Source organism: Pelodiscus sinensis, chromosome 28 (genome assembly GCF_052426305.1).
Source record: "Pelodiscus sinensis isolate ZL-2025 chromosome 28, ASM5242630v1, whole genome shotgun sequence".
Classification (NCBI taxonomy): Eukaryota; Metazoa; Chordata; order Testudines; family Trionychidae; genus Pelodiscus; species Pelodiscus sinensis.
This window is the reverse complement of record NC_143079.1, coordinates 9,028,652-9,039,892: the sequence shown is the minus strand read 5'-3', so window position 1 is coordinate 9,039,892 and position 11,241 is coordinate 9,028,652. Positions and strand designations below refer to the sequence as shown.

General features: G+C 46.2%; 1 protein-coding gene across 4 annotated transcripts in view; it reads right to left on the bottom strand.

Moving 5' to 3' along the window:
• Nucleotides 1-3,607: 3,607 nt before the first annotated feature.
• DPYSL2 (dihydropyrimidinase like 2) overlaps nucleotides 3,608-11,241 on the bottom strand; it is a 92,272-nt gene continuing 84,638 nt past the window's right edge. For 2 of the 4 annotated variants that reach the window (XM_075911075.2, XM_075911072.2), the window contains exons 13-14: nucleotides 8,623-8,800; nucleotides 3,608-6,635 (exon numbers count right to left, since the gene is read on the bottom strand). In XM_075911075.2, the coding sequence (XP_075767190.1) occupies nucleotides 6,544-6,635; nucleotides 8,623-8,800 (270 nt within the window). In that variant the 3' untranslated portion in view covers nucleotides 3,608-6,543. The remainder of the gene's footprint in view (nucleotides 6,636-8,622; nucleotides 8,801-11,241) is intronic. The other 2 variants (XM_075911071.2, XM_075911073.2) reach the window with 1 other exon arrangement.

The window sequence follows — 11,241 nt, the reverse complement described above, 5'->3', positions numbered from 1 at the left end:
GAGGATGTCCAGCTAGAGTCAGCAAGGGACATAGACTTCCTGTAGGAACAAAGGAAATACCAGACCTTGAGCCGATAATGGGAGCAAGCCACCGGTCACGACACAGAGGAAAAAGAGGAAACAAGACACCTCCAGGGGCCATGCTTTGAAATTCAGAAAGACCGACTATATTGGATGGAGGCGGACTCCCAGACATGGGAGGAGATACACCAGTTAGTGGTCCCCCGGAGGCTACGCTAAAGCTCCTATATTTGCCACATGTCAAATGAGCATGTTTACAGTGGGAGATCTCAAGTTACAGTGAGGGAGGCCTAGGTTGGATATTAGGAAAAACTATTTCACTTGGAGGGTGGGGAAGCACTGGGGTGGGTTCCCTAGGGAGGTGGTGGAATCTCCATCCCTAGAGGTGTTTAAGTCTCAGCTTGACAAAGCCCTGGCTGGGATGATTGAGTTGGGATTGGTCCTGCCTTGGGCAGGGGGCTGGACTTGATGATCTCCTGAGGTCTCTTCCAGCTCTGTGATTCTAGGACACGTAGGTAACGGAAAGACCCTCCAGAGAGTGGCACGGAGGTTCTTTTAGCCTGGCATACACCAAGTCTGAGACTAACGTGCTTCATGCCCAAAATGCCAACAAGCTGGGCCTAAGGGCATCCTCAAGGCCCCACCCATACATCTATTGGTCATAGATGTAACGGATTGGGATGGACCTTGTCGGACCATTAGAGAAGAGCAAGATGGGGAACAGATTCATCCTGGTGACAGTAGATTACACAACCCGGTATCCAGTCGCTGTCCTACTTCGAATAGCAACCGCAATGCATATAGCAAATGAGCTGGTGAAGGTATTTGCCAGGGTGTGGATACCCAAAGAAATCTCGATCGATCAGGGTACCAATGTCTCATCTGATTGCAGAGTTGTGTCAGCTCATGCACCGTCGGACCCTCCAGACATCAGTATATTCCTCCCCAGACAGGTGGACTCGTGCGATGATTTAACACCATCCTCAAATCGATGCCACGTAAGTTTGTAGAAGATGACCCACAATATTGGAACATGCTCCTACCAGCCCTACTCTTTGCTATAAGGGAGGTCCCTCAAGCCTCATAGACTTTAAGGTCAGAAGGGACCATTATGATCATCTAGTCTGACCCCCTGCACAGTGCAGGCCACAGAATCTCACCCATCCCTCCTAGAATAATCCTCTCACCTATATCTCCGATACTGAAGCCTTCAAATACTTTGAAGGTCCCAAGATGCAGAAAATCCTCCAGCTGTGATCTGTACCCCATGCTACAGAGGAAGGCGAAAAACCTCCAGGGTCTCTGCCAATCTACCCTGGAGGAAAATTCCTTCCCGATCCCAAATATGGCGATCAGCTAAACCCTGAGCATGTGGGCAAGACTCACCAGCCAGACACCCAGAAATTCTCTATAGTAACTCCTATCATCCCTCAATTGACCTATTTCCCACTGAAAATGAATGGTCAATTAGTTACCAAGATCATATTATCTCATCAACCCTTATCATAGAATCATAGAACTGGAAGAGACCTCAGAAAGTCCAGCGCCCTGCTCTAGGCAGGACCAATCCCATCTCAATCAACCCAGCCAGGGCTTTGTCAAGCCAAGACTTAAACACCTCTAGGGATGGAGACTCCACTACTTCCCTAGGTAACCCATTCCAGTGCTTCACCACCCTCCTAGTGAAATAGTTTTTCCTAATATCCAACCTGGACCTCTCCCACCACAACTTGAGACCATTGCTCCTTGTTCTGCCATCTGTCACCACTGAGAACAGCCTCTCTCCATCCTCTTTGGAACCTCCCTTCAGGAAGTTGAAGGCTGCTATCAAATTCCCCCTCACTCTTTTCACTTCTGCAGACTAAACAGACCCAACTCCCTCAGCCTCTCCTCATAAGTCATAAGCTCCAGCCCCCTAATCATTTTGGTTGCCCTCCGCTGGACCCTCACCAATGCGTCCGCATCCTTTTTGTAGTGGGGGGCCCAGAACTGGACACAATACTCCAGATGTGGCCTTACCAACGCCGAATAAAGGGGAATAATGACATCTCTTGATCTGCTGGCAATGCTCCTCTTAATGCACCCTAATATGCCATTAGCCTTCTTGGCTACAAGGGCACACTGTTGACTCATATCCAGATTCTCATCCACTGTAACCCCCTGGTCCTTTTCTGCAGAACTGCTACTTAACTGGTTGGTCCCCAGCTTGTAACTATGCTTGGGATTCTTCCGTCCCAAGTGCAGGACTCTACATTTGTCTCAACAGGGTTTTCTCCCTTCAATCTCCTTTAGGGGACACAACCCCTGATCATACTTGACTTATCGAGGGTGGACTGGGAGACTCAGGAAACTCGGGTGCTCGACCCCACTCAATATGTGCTCACCCTGAATTAAAGGGTCACCCCTATAGATTCTGACCACTAGGCCATGCCACCCTGAGTTAAAGGGTCATGCCTTACTGACTGTAGCCATTAAGATAGGGCAGTGACACTCTAAGGGATGCTACCTTTCAACTGAGGTATGAAAGCAGGGTCCCTCCAGCCCCTGTAGAAGTCGGACATGTCCTGCTTCCCTTCCGCTGATTTCCACCTCATGTGCCAAGGAGCAGGAAACCGCCAATCCCAGGCTGCTGAGGAACGGGGTGAGTGAGCTGGCACAAAACCAGTGGGATTGCACCACTGACCTGGCACGCAGGGTTCCGTCGGACTCCGGCCTGGGATCTAGTGCAATGCCGAAATTGCACCGTCACTGCAGAACAGTTCGACAAACCGGCCCATTCAATTCAATGGTTCATCAGCATTTTCCCAGCCCACTCGAATGACTCTCGGTCATTTCTTTATGCGCCTGCTTCTCTCTGGGGCCGTACCCCACAAAAGGCCTGTGTGGGCACACGCTGGAGGCTTGAGAGCTGTGCCAGCCATGTTAATCGCTTTGGATCCCCCTTGATCAAAGCAGATGGCTTCAGATCATTGGTCACTGCCTCACTATGTAAACATAGAGTGTTGTTTTCAGACAAACAAGTGGGGGAATTCACACTTCTCTACTTTGCCAGATGCTGTGTTTATCAGACACCTGGTATGAAAAGTCTCTTAAATATTGGAGGGAATTTGCCTGCAAAAGAGGCTCGATCAAGTTCTGTGAAGACAAGTAGTCTAGTTATCCTTAGATGCTAATTGTAGTAAAACTATGCAGGGTGCAATGGTGCAAACTATCCCTTACTCACACGACTCTTAGGCCACTAGAGCGGAGATTGATTTGTCTGGTGTTTGATTTAGCAGGTCTAGTTAAGACCCGCTAAATCAATCATCACAGACTCTTCAATTCATGGCTTGCCCATTGAGAGGACTGGCATGAGTGCCAGCATGATGGGTGTGTTTGGGAAATTCTTGGTGGCCAGGACTCCATCCCACAGCCTCCCTTCAGCTGTGACTGGTATGTTCCAAGGCACGTGTGGCATGGGGTGTATACTCTGCTATTGTCAATCAGCCTTGATGTCAGACAGAACTATGCCAGTCTATACCAGCTCAGATCCCCACCCCACATACACTCACACAACACGGATCCCTCAAGAGGCACAAACATCGAGTGGAACCACAACATTTTGTCTTTATTACGCGTTCCCATGGTAATATAACACAACTGGTAAGGAATAAAACACAAGACTTTTGGGGTGGGGTCTGCCATTGAGACAATGGTCAAATATCAGTACTTTTTGTCTACACACATGATCAGCTTTAGCACTTACAGTTCCTCCTCTCATAGTTCACAATCACAAATCCAAGGGTTAAATCCAGCTAGCATTAAATCCTACATTTTTTTTAAGAGCTTCAAGTCACTGCGGTTAATTGTCAGTCTTATTTTTCTTTAAGCATTTACATATGACATTCATTAAACGGACACAACGCAAATGAGCTCCCACAGAAAAACATGCTTACATAGCCTGCAAAAATCTTTTATTTTTTTCTCTTTGTAATGAATGAATAAATCTACCTGAAAAGTCAGTCAGTGAAGGGGGAAAAAAAGAACAAGGAAGACTCAAGTGAATACTGAAGAGCTGCAAATGTTTCGTAAAATTGAAACGACTGTTTCTTTTTTCTCCCCAACTTGTTCAAATTTATTTCAACGTACAGGTGGAAAAAACCAGCTGCAGTATATATTAGGTTTACGATTTACTTCAACAAAAAAGTGCAATCTCTTTTACGAAGAACAAAAGACCCAAGAGTTAAACCAAAATCAAACGTGGCTGGACAAATAAACATACTGACCTATTTTTTAAGGCTGATATTTTTGAAGGAGTTAGATGTTGAGATCCAATAGGACTTAGGTACCTAAACTGCTGTAAGATTACTTGGAAAATCCCAGCTTTGATACGTTACAAAAGCAGACTTGGGTTTTAGTTTTTAAAAGCCTGCATATATCTATTTTCCTTAAGAACCTAGAAACACTATTTTACCTGTTTTTAAAACACGGAAAAATAAAGTTAATGCACATGGGAAAATGCAAACAGAAGAAGCAGATGCCACCCACGAATACCAGGGGACACAACGACAAGGTAAGTGAGGTAATATCTTTTATTGGACCAAGATATTGTCTCAAACACCCTGTCTCCCTCATATCCTGGGACCACCGTGGCTCCAACAATGCTTCAGGGGACAAAAAGGTGGCGAAGGCAAATGCTGTGACAATGGGTGAACGTTACCCCCTGTGCAAAGAACCAGCTCAAGGCCCCAACCCCTCAAAATACAGCTTGAGTAGGACTTAAATGGTGCATATGAGCCAACTGCCCTCTGGATCTGAAACCAGGATCATCCATCATCTGAGCTAAAGGATCAGCACAACCAGTCCCCCCAAGGTGTCTAACTCTCGCTGCTTTCCAAGGGAGTTAGGCACCTAAAAACCTTTGACGATCTGGCCTGAGCTCACAGGTACTACGTATTCTCTATATGGAGTTTGGCGAGTAGATAAGGACAAAGACCTACCACTGAGTCAGGGTGGAATAAATATAGGCCTTTTCCTGGGTGTTTGCTTTAGGGTGAAATTTGCCCTTGTGCCGTGACCTACTGTATAACCATTTCCAAATCACCAGCAAAATCCTAACATAAATCAGCCTTGCTACCACCAGCTATGCCTCTGACCCTGGAAATGGAACTGCTATTCTAGGTTTCTGCTAGGGGAGTGAGGGCATCTTTACGTGATACTAAGGAAGATTCTTTATCTATGATAAGAGTGCTCTTCTCAGTTCTGCTATTCATCTGATCCTCAAAGAGGAGTGGCCACTATTCCCTGTAAGCTGAGCTCTTGGGCAGATGCCCAGGAGAGTTTTAGGTGCTACTCAGCACCCACAGCCAGCAGGGTGTGTTCCTATTGGTGGTGCACATCCCCACATGACTCAGTGCACACAACAAAATTTATTCTGCACCTGGATGGAAAAATTAGAGGGAATATTGGGAGCGGCTATTGAATTTAACATACTGCCAAATGAACTACTGACTAAAACCTCAGCTCACGGCACTTCACCTCCAATTGGAAAGCCAGGGTTTCCTGAAACTGTTTCAGAACTTCAGCTGGTGTCAATTAAGTCTCATCTTTAGTGGAACTAGGATGATTGACACCAGCTGAGGGCCTGTGACATTTTGAGGGAGATCGGAGCTTAGCTTTGAGGCCTACACGTGTCTATGAACTAACAAAAGTATCAAGGGCTTGCTGAAATGATGCTATGAGAACTCCCTACAACCAAATGATTGTGATGATGGTGCTGGTGAAGGTCAAAAAGCAATGACACAAATGAAGCAGGGAGGGGAAGAGAGAAGGGGGCAGGGATGTCCACTCTTGAGATAAGACTCCGCCAACACAATGGGACAAAACAATAAAACAAAATGCAAACGACACTCAACTTGTAAAATTTCCTCCAAGATCCAATTTGCAGAAAAATCCAGAAGGAAAAACAAAATCTCCACCCGAACGGATAAGAGGCTATTTGTCAATTTCTAGCACAGGTTCCTATCCGTAACAACACAGATTGATCGTGATGGGGGAATGCTGATGTAAGTTTAGCCTTGTATCCCTCCATCCTTATTTAGCTGTGCTGTTGCAGGTCAGGACCCTAAGCAATCTGCAATTTAAAACCCCTTGAATTACGGGTCTGTTGGACGTCTCAGAAAGCAATTTTTTTTTAAAAGGCAGCTCCCGGGAAATTCACTTTATCCTTCCTTTGTCAAAAGAAAAGATGTTTAAGGGGGAACGGAGGCCACACCTCAAACACCCTCTTGAGAGTGAAGTTTTGCATGTCCAGCGTGTCAGATGGTGTTTGTTTCTTTGACTGTGGAGGGATCGGGGGAGAGGTGGGAGTGAGTGGGCTGACAATGAAGAGGGCAGACTGAGGGGACTGAAAGTGGCACCCTAGCGGAGCCCCACGGTGGTTGCCCGCAGTAACCGTCACAGGCTCTAAAAGAATCAAAAGGGTCTCCAGAGACCCCGCCCCCTCCCCTGGTCCGCTAGGCGGCCTCAGAGGGATTTCGTTTCTTAACCCAAGCTGGTGATGTTGGCACGTCCACCGGGTGGCGCCACGATACGCTGAGTGGTGCGGCGGGGGATGTTGTCATCGATCTGGGCACCTGGAAGGAGAAGGAGAAGAGGCCATGTCAGTGCAGGGCTGGAGCGGAGTAGCTGTCAACACAGTAACATAGACCCATGACAGGCCCAGTCATCTACGGGCCGCGTTCAGGCCTGGGGCTAAGAGGACGCAGCTCCTCTGAAACCGATGCCGTCCTCTTAGGCCTCAGGTTGAATTAAGCCCCCTGGTCAAGTTCCTCAAAGGTAAGTAGGCACCTAATTCCCATGGAAACCAACGGATTTCCTGCCATGGGGAAGATTTCTTCTTAACTAGCCACAAAACAGGTAGCTGCTCTGTGCGGTGGGGAATCACGATGCCCCGCTGAATTGCTCTAATCCAAACCACCAGCGCTCTCTAGCGGACTCAGTCCTAGTCCTCTCTGCTGAGGCGGCCCCATTAATTACCATGCTGGGCCCTGAGATGTAGATTAGATTGAGACCTTTAGAATCCTAGGGCTGGAGAGGCCTCAGGAGGCCAGGCCCCTGCTAAAAGCAGGACCAACCCCAACTAAATCATTCCAGCCAGGGCTTTGTCAAGCCGGGACTTATATCTGGAGATTCCACCACCTCCCTAGGGAACCCATCCCAGGGCTTCTCCACCCTCCGAGGGAAACAGTTTTTCCTAATATCCAACCTAGACTTCCCCCACTGTAACTTGAGACCGTCGTTCCTCCTTCCGCCATCTGTCCCCACTGAGAACAGCCTCTCTCCATCCTCTTTGGAACCTCCCTTCAGGAAGTTGAAGGCTGCTCTCAAATCCCCCCTCGCTCTTCTCTTCTGTAGACTTGGTGGGGGTCTTATGAACCGGTTCTTCCCCAGCAAGGGTACTGAAGAACTTAAGACTCTTAACACTTTAACAATGAGCTTTTAACACTTCCCAGCAGCCAGCAAATCCTTCAGCCCATGCTGCTTCCTGTGGCCCCCCAAGGAGCGTGGGGCCAGTCCCCTTCTGGCCCTGCGTGGCTTCTGCTTTTGAAATGTAGCAAGAGCCCCCGCAGAAGCGGCTTCAGTCCTCGCTCACGCCATTTCCCGCTGTGCCTCTACCTCCCCTACCCCCTGTGGAGACACTGATAGAGGGTGGGGAAGCGACTAGTTGCATCACTAGTCAACTATCCAATAAGCTTATGCTTATCAGATAGTCGATTCGTCGCTCACATCCCTACTCCAATGTCCACCCTACAATTCTGGGCTTCTACGTATGTACTTTTACTTTACTCCTCTGAATTTGGCCACCTCTAAACGAGTCACTGACATAGGCAAAAAAAAAAAACCCCCAAAAAACTCTTAACGTTATTTCCTCTCACTTTTGTCAGCAAATTTTGGTTTTTTATTGAAAAAAAAATCAATCGATTTTTGTTGTTGTTGACAAATCCAAAAAAGCTGAGTCAGTTTTGGCATTAATCAAAAATCTTCCATGCAGGAAAAGTTAATTTCCTGATTGGCTCTCAGCTTAGCAGGAAGATCCAGAGAAGAGGCTGCTTATTTTCCAGATATTGAGTTGCTCTCTCTTTGTAACTCACCATTGAACCCTCTCTTCCCAATTCAGGAAAGATCTTTTCTGCCTTGCTCTGGAGTACATGGACGAGAGCCCACACGCAAGGTGTACAATAGCATAGCTCCACATAATCTGGCTCTGCATGCCAACTGCATGCACTTCATGGATGAAAAACCTCAGCTATAGATATTGCAAGATTAAAAAGTGAAATTTACGAAGCGCCAGATCCCCATCTTGCAAAGTTCTGGACCTACCTAACTTGCATTCTAGCTTGGGGACCTGGCCTTTGAAGTAGAGGGAGAAATCGAGTCCTTTGCTTTGGCACTGAAATAAATCAAAATTCTAGGAGGGCTTCTATTCAGATTTTTCTTCTGCTATGAAATTAATCTTGCTGCTGTAAGCCCTCTCAATCCCTGTCTTCCCCTGTTATTACAACCGAACCCCCGGCCCCACAAGAAAACAACCAAGATTTCAACGTAATAATTTAGCCATACATAAGTATGTACCAGACAAGCTAAATCCAGACTGGTGCAGGTTCCTGACAGGTGGGGCCTGCTGTTTGGCTGGAGACGTCTTGGCCGAGGATGCTGGTGTGACAGTCTTCGGTGTCACAGATACTTCGCAGACGGGCCCGTCGTACAGGCCCCGAGGGACGCCCCGCAGCTCAGCCAGCTGGAAAACACACAAGCAGTGAATCTCCAAACAGCACAGCTAAAGGCAGCGTTGGGAGGAGACCTGAATGGGGGCCAGATGCCGTCAAGTCTGAGACGTTTGAGTCAAGGTCCAGTTTTCTCCCTGGAATTCAAAACCCACATCTCTGCATGGTGCTGCTGCCGACTGAAAACTACGTCTGTTCGACAGCACAAGTGAAAGGGAGACCAGCCTTTAACCCTCCAGCTGCGATAACTTACTTTACATTGAATTTAATTTCACTCACTGAGAAAAGGCCAACCAGACCTGGAAAGGAAATCAATACTTCTGTAATGACCACAGTATCCCAAAATAATGGGATTTCATATTAACCTTCCTGGGCCTCCAGTAGTATAAATCAGTGCCTTCAAAGCTTTGCCATCAACATTTTCAAACACACCATTCATAAAGAAGAGTATCATTTGCAAGGACTACTTTAACAAAGTATAATCACAGGCAAACAGTAGATTCTATCCAGCAGAGGGCGGTGTTGCAGATACGCCAGTACAGCCTGGATTATTTCCTTTTGTCCTTAAAGATTCCGACAAGTTAACCAACACGTACAATTACGTTACTGTTCCATTTTGAAACAAGCACTCTACGGGTCAGATCCTCAGCTGGTGTAAAACGGTAGAGTTGGGTTGATTTCCATGTAGCTATGCTGACTTCTACTGACGCAGGAGCTCTCTAATGGCGTCTGTTTGGGCTCCACGTACCTTTTCAGCCTCGAAGACCAAGTCTACTATTTTTCAAAAGCAGAAAATGTTCTCACTATATTTGTTTCAATTCATAATAGAAGGTCAGGCTGGAAGGGACCTTCAAGGCAAGTCCCCTGCCCTGAGGCAGGACCAAGTAAACTTAGACTACCCCTAATAGATGTTTTGTCCAGCCTGTTCTTAAAACCCCCAACAATGGGTTTCTAAGAGCCTTCTTAACTATCCTTATTAGAAAGATTTTTTCCCTAATATCTAACCTAAATCTCCCTTCCTGCAGATAAAGCCTATTACTACTAGTCCTACCTTCAGTGAAACTGGAGAACAACTGACCACCATCATTTTTATCAACAGCCCTTAACCTATTGGAAGACTGTGATTAGGTTCCTCTTAGTATTTTCTCAAGACTAATTGTGTTCAGTTTTTAACCTTTCCCCATAAGATCAGGTTTGCTAAATCTTTTCTCCTTTTTGTGGCTCTCCAATTTGTCCATCTTTCTTAAAATGCAGTGCCCAGAACTTAACGTGGTACCAAGTGAGCCTTCACTATTTCTGAGCAAAGTAGGACCACTACCTCGCATGTGCTACACACAAACACTTCTGTTAATTCACTCCACATTTTTAGCCTCTCTCAACAGCATCCCATTCAATAGGTGCTCCACTTTAACCCCTGTTCCTTGAGCAGTACTGCTGCCTAGCCCGTTCGTCTTCTTTTGGTAGCTGTGCATTTGATGTTTCCTGCCTACGTGTCAACTTACTACATTTAAATCTTTCAAAACTTGAATGTAAAGCCAACAAAGCTGTAAACTGAACTGCAAGAGAATCAGACGGTGTGCGCCTGAAACAAGTGTGACTAGCCTCGTTTCACTGTCTGAAGATGGATTAAATGCAAAGGAAACAAAGCAAACAGTATAATTAGTGCTTATTTTAAAAGTGTACATTTTACTGGATGATAATTAACTTAAATACTATTTATATACTTTTTTCTTCCTACTGTGACAGAATGCTAGTACCTTGTAGAAGCAGTTATTCTGCTCACTCACCCTGCCAGACAGAACAAATGCTTATTATTTTTGCTGTCCCTCTAAGAGTATGTCTACACTACACATATTTTAGCAACACGGCACTCCTGCCAAGAAAGCACTGTTCATACTAGTGCCACAGCAATGCTTTTAGGGTTGTGGGGAAGGAGCTAAGCATCTGTGTAGACAAAGACTAAGAGAAAGGAAAGTTAAGAGTAGACATGGAGGTTCTGTAGGGATAACCAAGTTCAAGGTGAGGCTTAAGGGGTATGGAATGACCACCAAGATTAATAAGACTGGGACTTTTCAGCTTGGAAAAGAAACTACTTAAGGGGGGGATGTGATAGAGGTGTATAAAATCATGACTGGTGTGGAGAAAGTGAATAAAGAAGACTGATTTACACCTTTTCATAACACAAGAACTAGGGGTCACCAAATTAAAATAATAAGTAGCAGGTTTAAAACAAACAAAAGGTAATAACTTCACACAATGCGCAGTCAACCTGTGGAACTCCTCGACAGAGGATGTTGTGAAGGCTGAGCCTAATACAGGGATCAAAAATGAGCTAGATAAGTTCATGGAGGACAGGTCCATCAATGTCTATCAGTCAGGATAGGCAGGGATGCTTTCTCTAGCTTTGGTTTGTCAGAAGCTGGGAACGGGCGACAGGGGATGGATCACTGGATGA